Source organism: Psammomys obesus, unplaced genomic scaffold (genome assembly GCF_907164565.1).
Source record: "Psammomys obesus unplaced genomic scaffold, mPsaObe1.curated_primary_1811, whole genome shotgun sequence".
Taxonomy (NCBI): domain Eukaryota; kingdom Metazoa; phylum Chordata; class Mammalia; order Rodentia; family Muridae; genus Psammomys; species Psammomys obesus.
The window spans coordinates 2,534,279-2,553,615 of NW_026590062.1; the positions used below are offsets into that span (position 1 = coordinate 2,534,279).

Below are 19,337 nucleotides of genomic sequence, written 5' to 3' on the forward strand. Positions count from 1 at the left end.
CATCTTTGTCCAGACAGAGTCTCTCCCTGGGCTTGGAGCTCACAAATTCCGTGAGGTTAGCTGGCCAGCCATCTACAGGTAGCCTCCTGCCTCCATCCCCTGCACCAGGATTACAGGCAGGAACCACTGAACACATGTGTGCTCAAGACACAAACTCCTGCTTGCAGGACCACCTCTCGGGAGTTGGGCCACTCCCTGCCCCGCCCCAGTCCCCTGTCCTTCCCAATACACGAAACATATTTTGAATTTCATCAGCCAAAAAAAAAAAAAAAATTAATAAGAAAGCTTGCCACATACAAACTGCATCTGAAAGGCGGCCAGCACCTGAGGCCGTTGGTCCGTCACTGGTGATCAGAACCACCTCTTTAAACTGGGTTCAGGGGTCACTTTGGGATCCACTCAGCGCCAGACCGTAAGCTGCTCTACTGAGAGAGAAGAGGAGAGTAGGACCGTATCTAAGCCTGGGTTTTTCTTACCTGGAGGATTCCAGGGCCGCCTCTTCACCCCTTGTCCCAGTGCCCTGGCTCATCAAAAGAGACATTTCCAAAGAGGTCCCAAAGCCCACCCGGCCATGCACAAGCCACACACACCCAGGCCACCGCCAGGCATGCTCCAGCCTCTCCCTGCCCTCTCCCAAACCTAAGCCAGGCATGCTCTGGTCTCATCACAGGCACAAGGTGTACCCAGCCACACTGGCCGTTGCTCTGTAAAATCATTCTCTCTCTCTCTCTCTCCTGCCTTTGTAATTCTATGTCTTTTTCCCCCTTCACACGGGAGACTCCCACTCAAGCCCCAAAACCTCTTGCAGAGTTTTGAGAACCATGAGGCCTTTGGTGAGGTCCCAGGGCCAGCCATGTTGTCCTGGCACAAATCACACCTTCCCCGTCAGCCTGTCCTCACATGATCACTACGGAACATCCACGGGGGGAGGGGTGACAGAGAACTATAACTTTTCTGAACAGACCCATGAAATTCACTGACATGAATTCCAGTTTACTGAGGATGTGATACAGGCTGGAACCATCCTTCCCTCAGGGACACAGCAAGATAAGGAGGGTCGCACTCAGACGCTGCGTTGGCAGTGGGGGTTCAGTGACAGTCCCCCACAGCGGCTGCTCCCATTTACCCTCTACGGTTTTAGATTCTCCGCTCTGAATGTGTCACTGGACCGCACCTTGTCTTACGCCCCTCTGACCCCCTGCCTCTCTGCATAGCTTGCCCTAAGGGAGCCCAGATAAACAACTCTCTGACAGAACAGGGCCAGGAAGAGCAGCTGGAGATTGCGATCTGACCCCTGCGAGTCCCCCAGTTGGCCTGTGAACCCCCACACCCAGGACCCTTGATCCTAAGGGGAAAGTCCCTCACCGCCCTGCACCTGCAGCATAACAGAGAAGAACCCAGCCAGCCCACAGGCGACGCACCTCAGGAACTAGTGGGCTCACATGACCAAGTGGGACAAGGTTCTCCATGTCACTTCCTTAAAGGGAAGTTGGCGGAGCCAGAGAGATGGCTCAGAGGTTACGAGCACCGAATGCTCTTCCAGAGGAGCCGGGTTCAATTCCCAGCACCCACACGGCAGTCCGTGACTCCAAGATCTGACACCCTCACACAGACATACATGTGTGTGTGGAGCAGGCAAAACACCAGTGAACATAAAATAAACTGTAAAAGAAAGTTGGCTTGCACTGGCTCCGCCCCTGCCCTGCCCTGCCTGAGATCCATCCTTAGCTGGTATCCGGCCTGGGGCAGAAGCCCAGGGGAAGGGCAGTGAGTGTGGCAGGGACAGGAGCAGCCACAGGCAGCAGAGCCGGTTACTCGCTGGGTTCTCATCTCTGGAGCTGTGGGAAGGCCTCCTGGGAGTCAGGGGCTCAGGAACATATAGACCTGAGTCGGGCTCCCCAGCTCGGGTTAAGAGCCAGGCAACCAGGGCACACGCCTGGAATCCCAGCCCTGGAGAGGAGGAGCCCAGGGAGAGACTCTCTCTAAAGCACAGGTGGGCAGTAGTTGAAGGAGCCTGGCAACATGACCTCGGGCCTCTGCAGGTAGGTATACACACGCGCACACTCCCCTACACACACGCGCACACGAACACAAACATGCATACGCATGCACACACACTGGGCCCCATCCACACAATGACCCTGACGTAACGGGAGTCTTTATTAAACCACACCCTGCCCTACAGCACTGACCTTGAGCAAACCCTCTGAGAGCATCCAGCTTCCCTTTATCTGAGTTTCTCAATCAACCCCAGCAAGGCCAGCTGCCAAGTGTGACACCCTGTGTCCACGAGGAGCCTTCAAAGCTACCTTCTAAAACCCATGAGCCTCCCGGGGAATGTTCCCCCAAGACCCGGGCTTTTAACCGCCACCACCACCTTGCCCCGAGCCCAACAGGTTCTATCTTCCCGTTTCATTAGTCACCAACACAAGCCAGGGCCCCTCGGCTAGCATTTTTCTCATGTAAAGGTCTCCAGAACCGTCTAGAGAAAACCGCTGAACCCAATGTATCCACAGCTACACTTTAAAATAATGTCATCTCCCAGGGCCCTGGCTCTCAACCTTCCTAGCGTTGCAGCCCTTGAATACGGTCCCTCATATTGAGATGACCCCCCCCCAACCATAAAGCTAATTTTGTTGCTAGTTCATAACTTTCCTAGTTATGAATCATAGTGTAAATGTCTGTGTTTTCTGATGGTCTTAGGTGACCCTGAGAGAGGGTCTTTCGACGCTCCCTGGGGGTCACGACCCACAGGTTGAGAACCAGTGTCCCAGAACGTGTTTTCACACGTACAGAGGACGCCAGGGGTTCCTAATGTCACAAGCATGAGGAGAAGCCCTGCTCTAGATACGGCTGTCTCAGAGTTCATTGCTTTGGATATCGGCCGTGTCATATATAGGATACCAAACTCTCCCTCCTTGGGGGTTGTGTGGGGATTGAACTCGGAACCTGAGGCATGTTAAACCACTGCTCCCCCAGAGATATACACCCAGCACACTGTTTTGGTTTTATTTTCTTCTTTCTTTCCTTTTTTTTTTTTTTTTTGGTGTTTGTTTGTTTGTTTGTTTGTTTGTTTATGAGACAGGCTCTCACAGTAACTATGAACTTAACTCTGCCAACCTGGAAGCCCTTCACCCAGTGAGCCTCCTGCCTCAGCCTCCCAGGTAGCTGGGATCACAGGCCACACCACCAGGCCTTGCTCCTTAATTACAGGCTCTCCCTGGGAGGAAGAGGAATGGACAGTTCATTGCTACCCGTTCATTTGCTCTGGGCTTGATGCTTCCCGGCCTGGCATGGCCTTGTCTGGACAGGAGTCCTGGAGTACTCAGCCGGAGCAATTCCGCATGCACTCTCTCACACTGGCGGGGACAGAGAGGGACGAAGCAGGGACAGGAGGTGCTGGCTGAAACACAGGCAAGACCAGTGGTTTTTCTTTAAATACAGGAAAGCGTCAGCCGGAAGGCAGCATCCACAGCAGGGGCCCACTGGCCTCCACAGCAGTGTGAAGGGTCCTGGATGCCCTCCTCAGCAGCACGGCCGATGTGTCTGCTGGGAAGAAGCATCTCCCTCCTGAGACTGTGAGGGGAACCAGGCCAGCAGACATGAACTCTTTGGGAGAACAGGCCTGTGCCCTTGGTGCTGGGGCCTGCATCTCCTCCCTGAAGCGCTGGAGCCTCGCAGAAGTGTCATTGAATGACTATTGCCCAGCCAAGGGAGGACCGTCACCCAACAGACCCCTAATCTGAAGACCCGGAATTCAGAATGCTCCAAAATGTGAAGGCTTTGTCTGTTTGTCTGTCCGTCTGTCTGTCTGTTTTGATACAGGGTCTCAGTAACAAAATGCCCTTTGGGGCCGAGGGTGAGAGATGTGCACGGCACAGTTTCCTCTTTGACTAGACTCACACCCTCAGATACACATATCCCATCAGGTACCTGCAAATATTCCAGAAGTGAACAGGTAAATAAACCCTCAATCCGGAACACTCTGGTCCACGCGCCTCCTGTGAGGGCACACACTGTCTTTTAAGTTGGTACCTGGCAATTCAGGTCAGGTGAGAACGTCAGGTTGGCCTTCATATCCCTCAGTCTCCTTGGTCACAGTCTGGAGACTCTCGGTTTGTTCGGGGAAGACCCGTGCACTCCAGGCCCACAGACATGGGTTCCTTTGAATTCTGATAAGAGTGTTTCCTTGAAGACCTCATCAAATGCTCCGGAACTCATCTTTGCGCACAAGGTAGAAAGATTATGATTTTGCGTGATGGTGACCATCAGAGCCCACCTTTCCTTCATAGCTCGAAGCTGCTCGTTCATAAATCCAATCCGTGGACTGTGGCCGTGGCTCCATGGACCTGTCTTACTTTCTCAGTGTCCTATTGTTTATTTTGCCTCTTTTGTATTCCGAGTCAGCAAGCATCCACTCACAACTGCGTTTAGGACAATGGTTCTCAAACCGTGGGTGACAATCCCTCTAGAGGGGGTGGAGAGCGGGATCAAATGGTCCTTTCACAGGGGTCATACATCAGATACATTACTGCATCTTCTCCACAAACTCTGTAGCTCCTCCTCTAGACTCTCTTTCAAGGAGCGGTGCTTCTCTTCTGGTCTATTTGGAAACACATTAATCACTGTGAAACGGCAGGAGTGTGGGGGCGTTGAGCGCCTGTCAGGGTGAGCTTGCGGATGGCAGGGGATACCTTGTGGAAGTTGGTTCTCTCCGCTCACCATGTGGGTCCTGGGGATTGAACTTGGTTCCCCAGGCTTAGCCACAAGCCCCTCTACCTGCTGAGCCAGCTCGGGGGCCCGCTAGTAATTTTAAAGTAGAAAGCTGCTGCAGACATCTTATTAGGAAACTGTGTGTCTAAAACGTGGCTCATCTGAACCAGCCAGGCTCTTCCTCCCTTCCCACCAGGGTTCAGCAGCGCCAGGGCTGTGACTCTAGACCCTGAGCCAGCTCGGCGTAAGTTCCTGCGCCAGAAGGTGTAGATGCAGAATGCCACGCATTTGTATGACACTGTCACAGCCCACTTGTGTGTGACAACAGAGGCCCTCCGCCCTATGAGAATACAGCTAGCACCTTCACGCCTCACCATCACCACAAGAATTCCCAAACCAGGGCTGGGGACACACCTCAGACCACAGGCTGCTTACCCAGCACGCACCAAGCCCTGGGTTCCCTCCAGCGATGCACGAACAGGGCACAGTGGAGCATTCTGTAACCCAAGCACTCCAGAATCAGAGGCCAGAATATCAGCTAGCCGAGGTCATCCTTGGCTACACGGTGGGTTTGAAGCCTACATGAGACCCTATCTCTAATAATAATATTTATTTAATAGCATATAATAGATAATCAAACTATCATTATTACTACTATCAACCAGCAAGACATCCAGAGCCCATCCTTAGCAGCTATTAGGATCTGGGGCTCCTTTCCCTCCCACACTCCCTCTACCTTGTAAAGCAAACCTCTGGCAGCAGGCCCCTGATCCTGTACCACTCCGGTGTGTATTTCTCAAAACTCGGGATGTTTCCTCACACAGACACAATGTATTCTGCCCCAGCCCCTCCATCCCGGAACTGTGGCTCCTGAAGACGCGCAGGATCTGTCCTCTCCAGATCTAGGATACCAGCCTTCCCACGGCTACTGGGCTTGAGGCATGACCTGGTCAAACCCACATCCGTCACCTGCTTGCCACCAGCCGCTGGGGCTCTGCCCTGACCCAGAGCGGCCAACAGTTCAAGAGCAATGACGCAGCAGCATGAAGTGAGCCACCAGCAGCCGCCAGCGGGTCTCAGAAGGTCTCGTGGGCACGCAAGCACAAACGGAAGTGAGCAGTCACAGGGAGGAGGATCACGGCGGACTCTTCAGCAAGGATCAGTCTACACCTCAGATGGGAACCTGTTTCGGGAAAGCGGAGGGACTACAGCGCTACAGGCTTGTCACCTCTTCCCAAAGGGACTCTGCCTTCTGGCTCACTGTCCCGGACAGATGGGAGACAGAGCCACAAGCCAAGAACTGGGCTTGAAGCGGCAATGGGGCAGAGCTGCCAACATGAGTGGCCGGTGGTCTGTGCCGCCGTGATCTGCAGCAGCCACAGGACACATCACAGAAACAGGGCAGGCACCTTTTTTCACGTGGGTGGATCTAAGCCAGCCAGCCGCCGACCCCACCGTGGATGTGTCCATCATCAGAGTGGAGGGGAAGGAGTTGGCAAAGTCACTGATACCAGCACCTGCCCGTCAGACGGTGTCTGGCCCAGCCCAAGTCGCCATGAGATTGTTTTATGTAAACAGTAACTCTTTTCCAGCCCAATGAGGAGGCGGATCCACACGGAAGCCGTGAGGACACCATCCAGAGCACGCCACAGACCACACTTAATGTCCCACTGACAAGACTCACAACTCTTCTTTTCCGGTCAGGGTGCCTTTATAATATAGGAAATAGAAGTTTCAGAGGCTGGGGGATGGCTCGGTCAATAAGGCGCTTGCTTGCCTTACAGGCACGGGGACCTGAGTTTGATCCCTGAACTGCAGAGACAGGACCTAGAGGAAGTCCTGCCATTCACTGTCCAGCCCCGCCTCACTGGTGAGTTCTGGCCCAGTGAGTGACTTTTTCTCAACAGACCAAGGTGGGTGGCATCTTTGGTTGGCCTCAGGCCTCCACCTTGCACATGCACGTACACAGAGTTCCCTGTCAGACGCACACACACACATTTGCCACACGCAACACGTGCAGCGTGCACAGTACATGGGGTGGAAACCATGAGACCCCCTTGCGGATGTGGGTCCCTCAGATTCCTGACACAGGAGTCCAGTGCCCAGTGGACTGTGACTCACCACCAGGCAGGCAGACAAGGGTTTTTTCTTTCTTCCCCTTTTTGTCCAGGGCTTCCCACATCTAGGCAAGAGCTCCAGGCTCTCCCACTTCACAGAAAGGATACAATCAGAGCACCGCAGCCTCCGATGCCTCTGAAGCTTAAAAGGCCATCTTTGGCGTTTAGCAGCCACGGGACGGCTAATTCACGTAACTTTAGTGCAAATTGAAGTTAAATCCCTATCCAGAGCCACGAAGACGCAGTGACCCTGGATGAAACGACTAGAGATGACTTACGGCAACTCCTCTCGTTAACGGCATGAAATACTAGACCCCAGCTGGCCGTCGCGCAGCAGCCCTCATCAGAGTGTGCTGGGAATGTGATTCAGGATGCTGCCCTAGCTGGGAGGGAGGGTCTTCACGCTCACTGGGTGTGAGATCCGGGTCACACCCAGCCCTGGAACAGCAGAACTTGGCTGCTAGGGTTTCTGCATCCCTGGAACACACCTCTTACTGTCCTCACAGGGCTTTTCAGCACAATTAGGGCCCACACCGCAAGCCTCCAACGTTGCCCGGCACCCACTTAGCGCTCAGCAGCCCGGGGCTGCCAAGGTTACTGGCAAAATGTGTGGACAGCCCTCACTCCATACCCTAACTCAAACCCTGGTCAGAAAACTGACATCACGGATTTTAAAGCATTCACAGGGCCAAAAAATCTCTTTGTGAAACAGAAGCTGACCTCACGCTCAACAGCCAAGGTACTGTGTGTGAGGTAATCATGATGATTTTACACCTATCTTTTTTGATACCTGCTTGAATTTAAAGGTTCTTACCTAACAGGGCCACTCCTGCACTGCGTGGGTTACAGAGTGTGCAATGTGAACCCTTCTGCGTACAAGAAACAGAGAACTTCCCGAGAAAGCCGAGGCAGGCTGGAGCGCCGCTGTGCTTGGAAGCTGTGTTCTGGAGAACCACAGGGGGACCAGGAGGAACCTAGCATTTGGGCTGGGCCACAGGAATGCTTTGTAACACCACAGACGTTCCAGAGGTGTCAGAGATGGGTGACCTCACTGGTCCCTCTCTGAGAGCCCTGCAGACACAAGCATGAGACCCTGCGAATTTCCACGGTCTGCTCAGACCTAGGGAACAGTGGGGTGAGCTCACCACCCGGAGCCCGCAGCATGACACCATGACTCCTGGCAGGAGGCTGTGAAGACCCCAGATCTCACCATGGGGAGGGGAATGCCACCGTGCAGAAGGTTCTAGACACCCAAGGCCGCAACAGGCTGTGCAAAGAAGACATCTTCGACCTGAAGCCGCTAAGTCTGGCTCTGAGGCTCAGCAACTGCTCTTCCCTGGCCTAGCCAGCCAGCCTTCCAGGGGTCTGCCTTCACCTCCTTCAGGCAGCCTGGCACCAGTCCTTCCAACACACCGTTCCACAACCACTGCTACTTATTATGAGACTCTCTCTCTCTCTCTCTCTCTCTCTCTCTCTCTCTCTCTCTCTCCTTGCCTTACCCTTGCTCCTTCCTTCGAGACAGGCTCTCATGTAACCCAGGCTAGCCCCCAACTCACTATGTAGCAAAAGACGACCTCGACAAAGTCCTGGCTCTCTATCCCCCCTCCCCAGCACTGGGGTTACAGGTTCGTGCCACCACACCTTGTTCCCCCACGGCTGTGGAATCAAACTGAGGGTTTCATGCATGCCGGGCAAACGCTCCGCCCGCTGATCCATGCTCCCAGCCACTGGCAACTCGTGCTATCACAACCCCAAGAACCAGGTAGTATGACAGAAAGCCTCCGTTTCCTTTCAAGTTATCTGTGTCCAAGAGTCTTTGGGGCCTTCCTCCATGTTCCCGCTCGTGACTAGAATGAGTGAATAAAAACGCTTATGACTGTCAGGACGTTTTAAGGCCAGGAATGAGTAGATCTTGTATGCTATAGATGGGGGAACTGAATACAGTGATGGGTGACTTTCCAAGTTCTTGGCTCCTGTTCTAGAACCTTCTATTCCACCATATTCATCACAAATAGGAGGAAAGGCACAGGAAGAGGAGAGACCTTGATGGCAGAGGGCTTTCGGGCCACTCTTCACGGAAGCCCTGGCCCCCTGCTCTCACAGGATCCCCACTTCCTGCTCCTAACACCATGGAAGGAGGAAGCAGTGTCTGGCAAGTGCATAGACCCAAGGCGGAGCCCAAGCTGACCTTCACTCCATGAACCCCGATGGCGGAACTGCCTCTGCAAGGCCACACACAGAAAGTATTTGAATATCTGTACGATTTGGGATTTGGCCAAAGCACAGAGGACCCAGAAGACAACTTCTAAAATTAGAAGTGACATTTACAGGGTGCGAGGGCTGACCACAGCGTAATCAGAAGAAGGCCTGGGAATTCCAGCTCTGCGTGAACGAGGAGAACAGGAAGGAAAGAGGGAAGATGTGAGAGACTGGAGGGGCAGAGGCTGAAGGGGACACCTCACCTCACCAGACACAAAAAACACAGGAACACATGAGCAACATGGGAAAAGCTGCCTCAGCCCGCACACAGAAGGATCTGAATCTGGATCCCCAGCACCCGCATAAAAGCCACGTGTGAGCATGTGTTTCTAACTCCAGGGCTGGGATGGGGGTGGAGAGACAAGTTTGCTGGCCAGCCAGACCAGCCAAACCAGTGAGCCCCGGGCTCAGTGAGGAACCCCGTCCCCAAAAACAAGGGCGAGGAGCCAGGCATGGTGGTGCTTGCCTTTACTCCCAGCACTTGGGAGGCAGAGGCAGGTGAATCTCGGTGAATCTGAGGGCAGCCTGGTTTACAGAGTGAGTTCCAGGCCACACACACGTGCAAAAGTCTAAGTGCCCAGTGTCTTCGTCAGGGTGATGGAACACCAAAAGCCACTCACTTCCATGTCACTGTTCATCGCCGGAGTAAGTCAGGGCAGGAGCTGGTGCAGAGGCCATGACGGGTGCTGCTCACTGGCTTGTTCCCCATAGCTGCTCAGTCTGCTTTCTTATAGAACCCGGGACCACCAGCCAAAGGACGGTACTATCCCCAATGGGCTGGGCCCTCCCCCATCAATCACTAATTAAGAAAATACTCTACAGGCTTGCCTATAGCTGAATCTTATGGAGGCATTTTCACAATTGGGGCTCCCTCCTCTCCTATGACTCTAGCTACGTCAAGCTGACCGGAGACTAGCCCGAACACTGAGCCCATCACTTCTGTTCTTATTCCCTGTGTCCACAGAGGGATACAGTAATGAGGAGACAGCCACGCTCCGCTGGCAGAACTTCACTCCCCTACAGGAGCCCTCACACCTTATTATTCTCTAACAAGAAAAGGTCCTTTGGAATAGGGATTTTTATTAAGAATAAAGCGAAATACGTTCTCTTTCCCTTTTTATTTTTTCCTAGAGATGGAAGGGGGGAGGAGATGAGGTGATCTTCATCACAGCTCCTCATCACTCCAGCAAGACTGCACACCACACTTTTTTGCTCGTTATCACACCTCATGTTCCTCTTGGGAAACAGGACATCACCTAAGATTCACTTCATCATAATTACTTCCCTCGGAGGGCCAGAGGAGTCAAGGCTGTCTGGAAGCCTCTCAGGACAGTTCTGGTACCCCAAGGCCACACTAGGATCTCCCAACATGACCTTTCCCCGAGTTAAACACAAAAATCTCCCTCACTTCCTTGCAAAAGAAGAGGTGAGGTTGTTTGCTATTCTGTTCAACGGGGTTGGGCGGGGCAGTCTAAGCTGCCCAGCGAGTAGAATGGGGAGTCTGGCTTCACATCCCGCATCTGGCATCCCTCGTCCTGGATCCTGCCTGTGGCTACCCGCCTTCTCTTCTGCGGTGCCCTTGAGCACAGATCCCTCTGTGAAACCCGAGAATGCTGTGCACCTGGCATGGCTACCATGGCAGCACCTGATGGAACCACCACGACCTGGCAGAGATGTTCCCTGTAACATTGGTTCCTATGCCATTACCTAGAAGACACATTTCCTTTGTCTGGGTGCTGGGGAACCCAGGAGGGAAAGCCCCTTATTGCTCCCTATCTCACTTCCCACCATTGGTATCCATCCATCCACCTGCTGACAAAGACCCTCACGGAGTGCCCTCCAACCTTGATGTCCTTCCCTGAGTTTTATCCCTGGCTTCCTCGGGTGTTTGGCAAAGCCGAGTGCAGTGTTGTGGGCTGTCTCTAAGAACAGATCATCAAAGCAGGGACTGCCTGTACCTCCAAGAGACACAGGGGGCTGCGAATTTAAAGCACTTTATGGTGTTCCTCAGGGCAGGTCCTCATCCCAAATTGATTGCTCCGAAACATCTGTTCCCAAGAACCCACAGCTGTGAGCAGTCCGTGCCTCTCCAAGTCACTGGCACAAATTAACTTTGACCAAGAATGAAATAATAACGGAAAGGTCGGGACAAATTGCCTTTCAAGTTTTCGAGTGGTATTGGGAAGAAGAGCTTCCCCCTCTTAGAATGACTCCCATCCGAAATAAAGCATGCTCTTCCGGAAGGCTCTGCAGGTTGGTTGTTTTGTTTTCAGTGCTGGGGTTGTCGTCAGGTTTGAGGGTGAGGGGGTGAGCCTTTCAGAGGGCTACCACCTGCTACCTCCCATCCTTCTCGGCTCTTACCACATTTTTCCAAGTTAGGCTGTGGGCACAGAACCAAGCCAGGGACCATCCTACAAGCTGAATAGCGAGGGCCCTCTCAAGTGATCCCAACGTGAAAGGACAGACGGCCACACCCTTTCCACGTGGGTCACAGGGGCAATTAGACACACAGGAGGCTGGAACGGCCATGTCGCTTACATGTTGCCAAGCCTGGCCAGCTCTTCCCAAGTTACGAGAAAGCACGTGATCCACAAATACAGAACCATAGAACACAAATGATGGCCATCTGGGGTTAAATAGAACGCTGGAGTACCCGCATCTGAGAGGAAGCCCCTTGCCGGAGTCTACTCCCTGCGTCTTTACTATCAGAGGCTTCTGGGGAAGGGCTGTGTGGTGCTTCAGGACATTCCCCACACCGGCTTCTGAGAAACCAGACTGCCACCCACTTAGGCTAGGAACCAACAAGCAGGGCTGGAAAGAGGGCTGAGTAAGTAAACCGAGGGTGTGGATGCCTGAGTTCCAATCCCCAGAAACCACGTAAAGAAGGACAAGGTGGCATGCATCTGTAATTTCTGTGTTGCTCTTACGGCGAGGTGGGAGCCAGAGACGGGAGAAGGCGGGGAGCGTGAGGGTCGGCTGTTCCGACCTACGCAGCAGCGGACAAGACCCGACTCAAGCAAGGTGGGCAGTGAGCACCAGCAGCTGAGGATGTCCTAGGACTTCCACGCATCCTCTTGGGCACGCCCACAGCCCAGGCTGTGAACTTTCTGCCCCTCCAGTTATTCAGCTTGAACGACTGACAACAGGAGCTTCCCGAAGGAGGTCCCAACATCATCAATGGCCAGGAAACAGAAAGCATCTCTCAGTGGGGAGACCCAGCCTCATTTCTCAACTTCTTTTCAGCCACAGGTGACTTCAAGTCAACTCACTAACATTCTGTTTGGAAAAGGCTAACAGAGAAATGGACCCAATGTGAAGAGCTGTCTTAGCCTCGGCAAGACTTAGAAACTGACTCTTGGAGCCTTCAACTGAGACATCTCTTGTCATCATGGCATACAATGGCCACAGTAGATAAATGCCCTGGCTAACAGGCCGCAAGGGTCACAGCCACCACCTCCAACAGGCCCCATTATCAGCCCCATTAGCTCAACAAATGTTTGGGTGAACTAAAGCAGAGACGTGATTTGAACAAATAGTCAGTCTTCCGAGGATTTACACCCATCGGCCTGTTAATTGAATAATGTGTCAACATAACAAAATGTTTGCCTCTTGCCTTCTCGGGGGAGGCACACTCTTCCCCTGAGCTCAGTGTCCCATTTTCTGTGATGCTCCATAACAGCCAAGGGAGGCTGGGCCCTGCAGACCCGTCTCATTATAATTAACGAGATACTGTTCTCTGCTGAAGACTGGGAAGAGGCAAAGTCACTGAGATAAGGAAGCACCAAGAATACTGACGGTGACCAGATAATTAGTTGGAAATTAAAAAATCAATAGCGAAAGACCAATGGGCAAGTTCAAATGCATGCTCCTCACTGGGCAAACACAATTCCAAATAGTGTCTTCCAACAGCCAGATCCTCACAAGGCACCTGGCGCCACTGTCCCTGAGTGGTTGGCAGTTAGGAGCTGAAGCCTCTAAGACAAAGGGGCAACAAATTAGACTCCTGGAGTGGGGCAGATGGCCTAATTCAAGTGTCTACCTGAAAAACAGCAACATAATAGCAATCCTCGGAGGCCTCTGTCCCAACTTGATTCTCCTGTTGCCATCCATCAACCTTAGAATGTCAGGACTCACAAGCTCAGCCACACCAAGTCTCCTTTGAAATAAAGTATCACCAAAGTCCACATAAAATCAGAGGTGTTGGTACAGGGAAGTGAGGGCCCTGGGCACTGGAGTGTGCGCCTAAGAGCAATAGTACAGAGAGAAGCCCAGCTAGGTTCAAACTACCAAGAAAAAAAAAATGATGAGCAGTCAGACGTTCCTAATTTAGCAATCTTATCTACCCCTCCCCCATCGGAGTCCCCATGAGTTACTATTTATTGGTTTTATATATAGAAACCATACATATTTAAGATTCCCTGCCCCTCACAGCATAGGGGCAGAAGAAAGGGGAGAGAGAATGGGAGGAAGCTTTTTCATGTTCCCCATAGGGGAAGTTCTCCACTGAGGCTTGGGTGTGACTTGGGGAGTCCTGGGTCTTGCCCCATCCCACTTACTGGAGATTTCCATCAAGACCCCTTTTCAGTGAGCTTCAGATAGGTTAAAGTCCAGGAGGACATGCATGGCCACAGTCCACCGAAGTCTCCCTTGGGCCTGGTTTGCTCTGCCAGGGAGCAACACACTCCGAAAAACAGCAAGGGGCCAAGGCTTGGAAGGGAAGGCAAGCCAAAAATACCCAGCCAGCACAGCTGTGCGTACAGAGTGACTCTTCCCAGCAAACACAGCACAGAGACTCAACGCTCCCTGGATCACGGGGCTCACAAACACACTTGGAAAAAAACAATCTGACCATCTTGCAGGCTTTGAAAGCTTCTCTGGGGCTGTGCCTCCTGCTAGGTACCTGTGTGAAACCCTGGGTCCCATCGCTAGTACCTCAAAAAATTGAAAATAATAAGTACGTACATTTTTCCCTTATGTGAAGGTAACATTGATGCTACATGGGTGTGTCATGCTTGACCATTTCAAAGGGGGAGCAGCTTTGGTTTAGATCCTCACAGAACAGCATGGTTCAGGGGTGGCCATAAAGTCCAAGACAATTTTACCATATACTCCAGGGGCTGTTGTTGTGCACAGAAAACCACACAGGCTATGCAACTGGCAGTGGGGTCAGTTAAGATGTGAGCTTACAGCACTGCTCTCGAACACCGGTGGGAACTCTCCCTGGGACAAGTCCATCTCTAAGAAGCCATCACACCTCCGTGAAATCAATAATCAATCAGTGGTGATAAAAGGGTAAACTTGGCAGGGAGTCACCAGCTAGGGCCAATTCAGCCTGGTGTTGCCGCTCGCTCGGCTCAAGTGGCTCCCCTGTCATCCTTTCCAGAAAGGGCAGGCCGCCAGGGGTCCAAGTTGAGGAAAGTGGCTCGGGAAACAGCTCTGGGAACAGAGCCGAGGAACTCAAGGTCTACTCACTGCTGAAGGGGGTTAGGGGACAGGAGAAGGGGTGCTGACAAACAGCCCTGCAACCAGCCCGGGACAGCAGGGGCCGAAGGGGCACGGAGGGGACTGGAGGGACCAGAGGGGGAGAGAGAGGACCACAGGAGAGAGAAGGGGACTGAAGGGGGGCGGGAGGGAGCCGGAGAGGGGAGGAGAGGACCCGGAGGGATCGGGAGGGAACCCGAGAGGGCGGGAAAGGACTAGAGGGACTGGAGAGGGCAGAGAGGGCCGGAGTCGTACCTGGGCTCCGGCAGGACAACCTTCTTGCTGGCGCGCGCGGCCGGCGCCGCCTTGCTCTTCTCCATGGCCATCAGGTAGCTGACGTCGGCCAGCACGGCCTCCAGGTCCGCCATGGCGGCTCCGCAGCTCCCGCCGCCCCGACGGGGCCACGGCGCGCCCGACGCGCGACCCCGACGCGGACCCCGACGCACCGCCCCTTCCGCGGCTCCGCGCCCCAGCCCGGCGCGCCCCCAACCGTCCGCGGCCACGCGCTTCTGACCCAGCCTCTCAGGCACCAGGGACTTCCTCTCCCTCCTTCTCTCCTCTCCCTCCTCCTCTCCTCTCCTCTCTTTCCTCTTCTTCTCCTCACCCTTAGCTCCCTGAGCACAGTCCAGACGCCCAGTACGGAGGGGCCCATGCCATGAGGCCTCCAACAGCACTCTTGTCAATCCAGGGCTACAGGAGGTACCCAGGAGTGACCCCACCTGCCCTTTCAGGTGATTGCCAAAACTTGATGGAGCTCAGAGCTACCCCCACCCCCAACCGCTAGCCCCACCCTAGACCTCCCTCTGTGAACCAAGCCAAGGGAAACCGAAATAGTGGAGAAAGTTGCTTGGCTCCTGCTGTGCAGGGTGAAGTGGGGTGACAGCCCCGCCCTGGGGCAGAGCTGTCCCTGGGGACCCAGCTGATGGAAGCACTCTAGGTTCAAGGTCACAGCTGGCTTGCACTAAGGTGAAAGGCCTCAGGGTGTGTCTCCAGTGAGGGGCTTGGGGCATCCTGGCTCTTGCAGGCTTAGTACCAACTCGAGAGCCACAAGAGGAAGTGCCTACATGAGAGGGCAGAGCCTCCTGGGGTTTCAGGGAAGTAAAAGAGCTGAGGCTCTCTGTTCTGGGCAGCAGGGAATTTCCAGGGGCCTGCACCTTCCATGGTGACCTTCTCGCTACCCCGGGCCCTGGCTTGGCTCGGTACTTATTTTTCTGCAGCTGGGCACACGGGTACACATTCAGAACCCCTGTGGCACCTGCTAAGGGACCAGGAAGTGTGAAGACATCCTGTGCTTGAAGAGTCTTTATCCCAATTGTCATACGCCGTGTGAACCCCAGATTGGGCAGAGCTGGAATCTGGGCAGTTCTGGGTCTGTCCATAGTTGGGAGTTTATGGTCACAGTTGGGCTCTAGTTTTGGGGCTGTCCCAGCAGAAGTGGCTGGGGTCTGCCAATGGTTTTCTGTCTATTCTGTTTCCCAACTGACCAGTTTTACCAGAAGTTTCTCCAGCGCCAAGGTACAGTATTTCAGGCAAGCGGAAAAGAACAAGAGTTGAGGGGTAGGAACGCCCTGGGAAGGAGCTGGGTCTGCCTCAGAGAACTGATCTCACACCACAGCCCTCACTGTGAGAATGAGGCAGAGACAGGCAGAGCTCAACCTCACCCTCACGAGGGACTTTTCACTTCCATCCACCTTTTCAGCCGAAAGTGGGAACACCGCATGGCTTGTCCACCTTGAGGAGGAGGGAGGGGTAAGTTCCCCAAAAAAGCAAGTGGCCTTTTTTTAATGTCTGAATCAATATGGTTTCTTCCAAAACGGTTTTTTTTTAAAGTCATCCAGGGTTTTTACTTGATCGGATCACAAATAAAGCATCCTTCTGCCTCACTCATTTTCTTGGTGGTTCTTGGCTTTTTGCTTGTTTTATCGTGTTCTTTTTCCCAGGTGCAGTGTGTAGTAAGTTATAGAGACCCCTGCATTCAAATCTTTGCTCTGTGCTAAGTGGCCGAAAGACATCAGAGCAAGGTCTTGGCTCTCTGTGGTTCTGGTAATGAACCACAGAGGTGGCCTGGTAATGAAACCGGTCACAACCAGATCTTTTGCGTAAACAGAGGAGGGGGCAGCATCTAGAGGCGTACCTTTGGCTGGGGTTATGGCTCAGCCGGCAAAGTGCCTGCCACACAAACACAAGGGCCTGAGTTCAACCCCCAGAGCCCACCTAGGGTGTGCAGGGGTGCATGCTTAGAATCCCAGCATGAGGGAGGCAAGGCAGGTAAGGCCTGGGGCTCACCAGCCAGCCAGCCTGGCCGAACTCATAGTTCCAGACCAACAAGAGACCAAGCGTCAGAAAACAAGATGAGGGGCAGACAGAGCAGCAACTACGGTGCTTGCCACTAAGCACAGGGTTCAGTCCCTGAGATGCCCTCGGTGGAGGAAGAGGACTAACACTGAAAGGTGCCTGCTGACCTCTGAACACATGTGCGCGTGCACAACAAACAAATGCAATTAGGAAGAAATGGCATCTGGAGAGCAACGCTCAAGTTTGCCACCTGCCTGGCCTTTCGAGTGCAAGCCTGCACACCCATACGTAGAGGCAAATGCCTTGCCTGGCGCCTAGTTAGGTCCTCCACCAAGATCACGCCCTGCTCCACTCGTGTCTCCCCTGTGAGAGAAGATTCCACGCTGAGGCAGGAAGACCCCCCCACCACCACCACCAAAAAATAACTTCTCCCCAGGGCATTTCTAGTAACCAAAAATGGCGAAAGTGATGCTCGTTTGTAAACACAAGCGATTGCTGCTCCAACAGAAGGAAGGGTGTGTGTGTGTCACCATGCAGGCCCCTCACCATGGAGGTCAGCTGACCCCACGGAAAGGCTAGTCGGTGGCCTACCCGCTCCTCCCCTCCTCCCCATCACTGGAGCTTGTTAACATGAAGCAGCCCCTCCTGGTTCACTGAAAACAAAGGGCATTGATGACAGGGACACCGTTGTCGTAACTGAGCTCCTGAGTCCTGTCGTTAAACGCCGTAGTCACCAGCCCACAGTCACTAGAAAGGCGCAGGAAGCAAATCGCCACCCACGGGCGTGCTTCGTGGGCAGAACTCGCTGGCAAACAGCCGTGGGCCCGGCCCCCTCCGCCCCCAGAGGACTGAGGAGCTCGGGAGCGCAAGCTGCTTCTGAGAACTGACAGAACGCCAGGGTTCCCACAGGGTTCGCAGTGTGCTCTCTCTTTCCCAGCGCCGTTGCATCATTAGGAGGAGGTGTGGCCGAGGCTGGCACATTCAAGTCACAGCTCTCCCCTGTCCAGAAGTCTCCCGTGGGTAAGGCTCCACGCCTGAGACCCACGTGGCGGAAGTAGGTAACTGCCTCCCGCAAGCTGCCCTCTGACCTCCACACGTGCTCCCTGGCCCGCACACGTGCACATACACATGCACACAAAGTAATACGCCTAAAAACATACTTCTGGCCCACCAGAGTCTATTCCGACAGCAGCTTCTGAGGGAAAAGAGCTGTGGAGGAAATTAGCTAATCTTGCTTCTTTGTCGGTCAGAGCTTGCGGAGACCGCACACACCACAATCTCTGGGTGAGGAAACCTGAAGGGGGGTGGCGCCGCATGAAACATTAATCACAAACTGGAATCAACTCAGGTTGGAAGAGTTTGAAATCAGTAGCTGTGCACCCCCACCAGCGCGCGCACGCACACACACACACACACACACACACACACACACACACGCACACATGCGCACACTCACGCTTCCACTGACGCCTGCTGGAGAGATTGGAGTACATGAGTTCCACACCTTCCATTCTAGCACTTGGGGTGTGAAGCAAGAGGATGGGACTGAAGGTTTGGGAGTAGCCTAGCTTACACCCTTAGTGTGGGGCCAGCCTGGATATAGGAATACTCTGTCTCAAAGCACAGAACCCGGGGCTAAGGAGCCAGCTCAGTTCTTTGTCATACAGGGACCAGAATCCAGATCCCCAAAACCCATGTAAAACACCACCCCCTGGCAGTGTCTGCCCTTAATCACAGCCCTGGGAGGTTAGGGATAGGTGGATGTAGAGTTGGTTGGTGAGCTCAGGGTTCAGTTATTTTTCTCAGAATTAGGGTGGAAAGAGACTGAATGAGACACTAATGTTCACCACTGACCTGTGCATGCACATACACACGCACATAAGGACATACACACACACACACACACACACACACACACACAGAGAGAGAGAGAGAGAGAGAGCGCAAATAACAATAAAAAAGAAAAAAACAATAAAAAAGAAAGCCTCCATGGGGCTGGAGAAATGGCTCAGCAGTTGAAAACATTGCCTGCCCCTCCAGAGGGCCTGAGCTCCCTTCCTGGTGCATACACTGAGCAGCTCCCAGCCCCATGTGACCCCAGCTCCAGGAAAGGCTGAACTTGGCCTCTTCAGAACCCGGGACACCCAGGATTCTCACTGCCCGTAGTCCACAGGGAGAGGACCTCTCTCCATCAGCAGGTTTCCAGCTGAACCCACGTATCATTGTCCCCCAGTATCTGAACCACAACATAGACACTGACAACTGAGTGACTTAAAGATTGATGGTTGCCTTGGAGATGCAGCTCTCAGTGTGAGGATGATGTCTGAGGCGACAGAGGCCTGGGGGTATAGCTTGGAGGTAGGCCCAAGGCCCTGGGTTTAATGTCCAGCATTGAAAATAGCATGAAGAAAAGAAGGGAAATCCTTCCTAAGACTTGAATGGTCAGTAAGAGGAGGAGGCTAAGCTGTGATT

At 53.5% G+C, this 19,337-nt stretch overlaps 1 protein-coding gene across 1 annotated transcript in view; it reads right to left on the reverse strand.

Moving 5' to 3' along the window:
* Grk3 (G protein-coupled receptor kinase 3) overlaps window positions 1–15,007 on the reverse strand; it is a 90,332-nt gene extending 75,325 nt beyond the window's left edge. The window contains exon 1 of the mRNA XM_055606070.1: window positions 14,826–15,007. Within this exon, the coding sequence (XP_055462045.1) occupies window positions 14,826–14,938 (113 nt within the window). The 5' untranslated portion in view covers window positions 14,939–15,007. The remainder of the gene's footprint in view (window positions 1–14,825) is intronic.
* Between the last annotated feature and the right edge of the window lie 4,330 nt (window positions 15,008–19,337).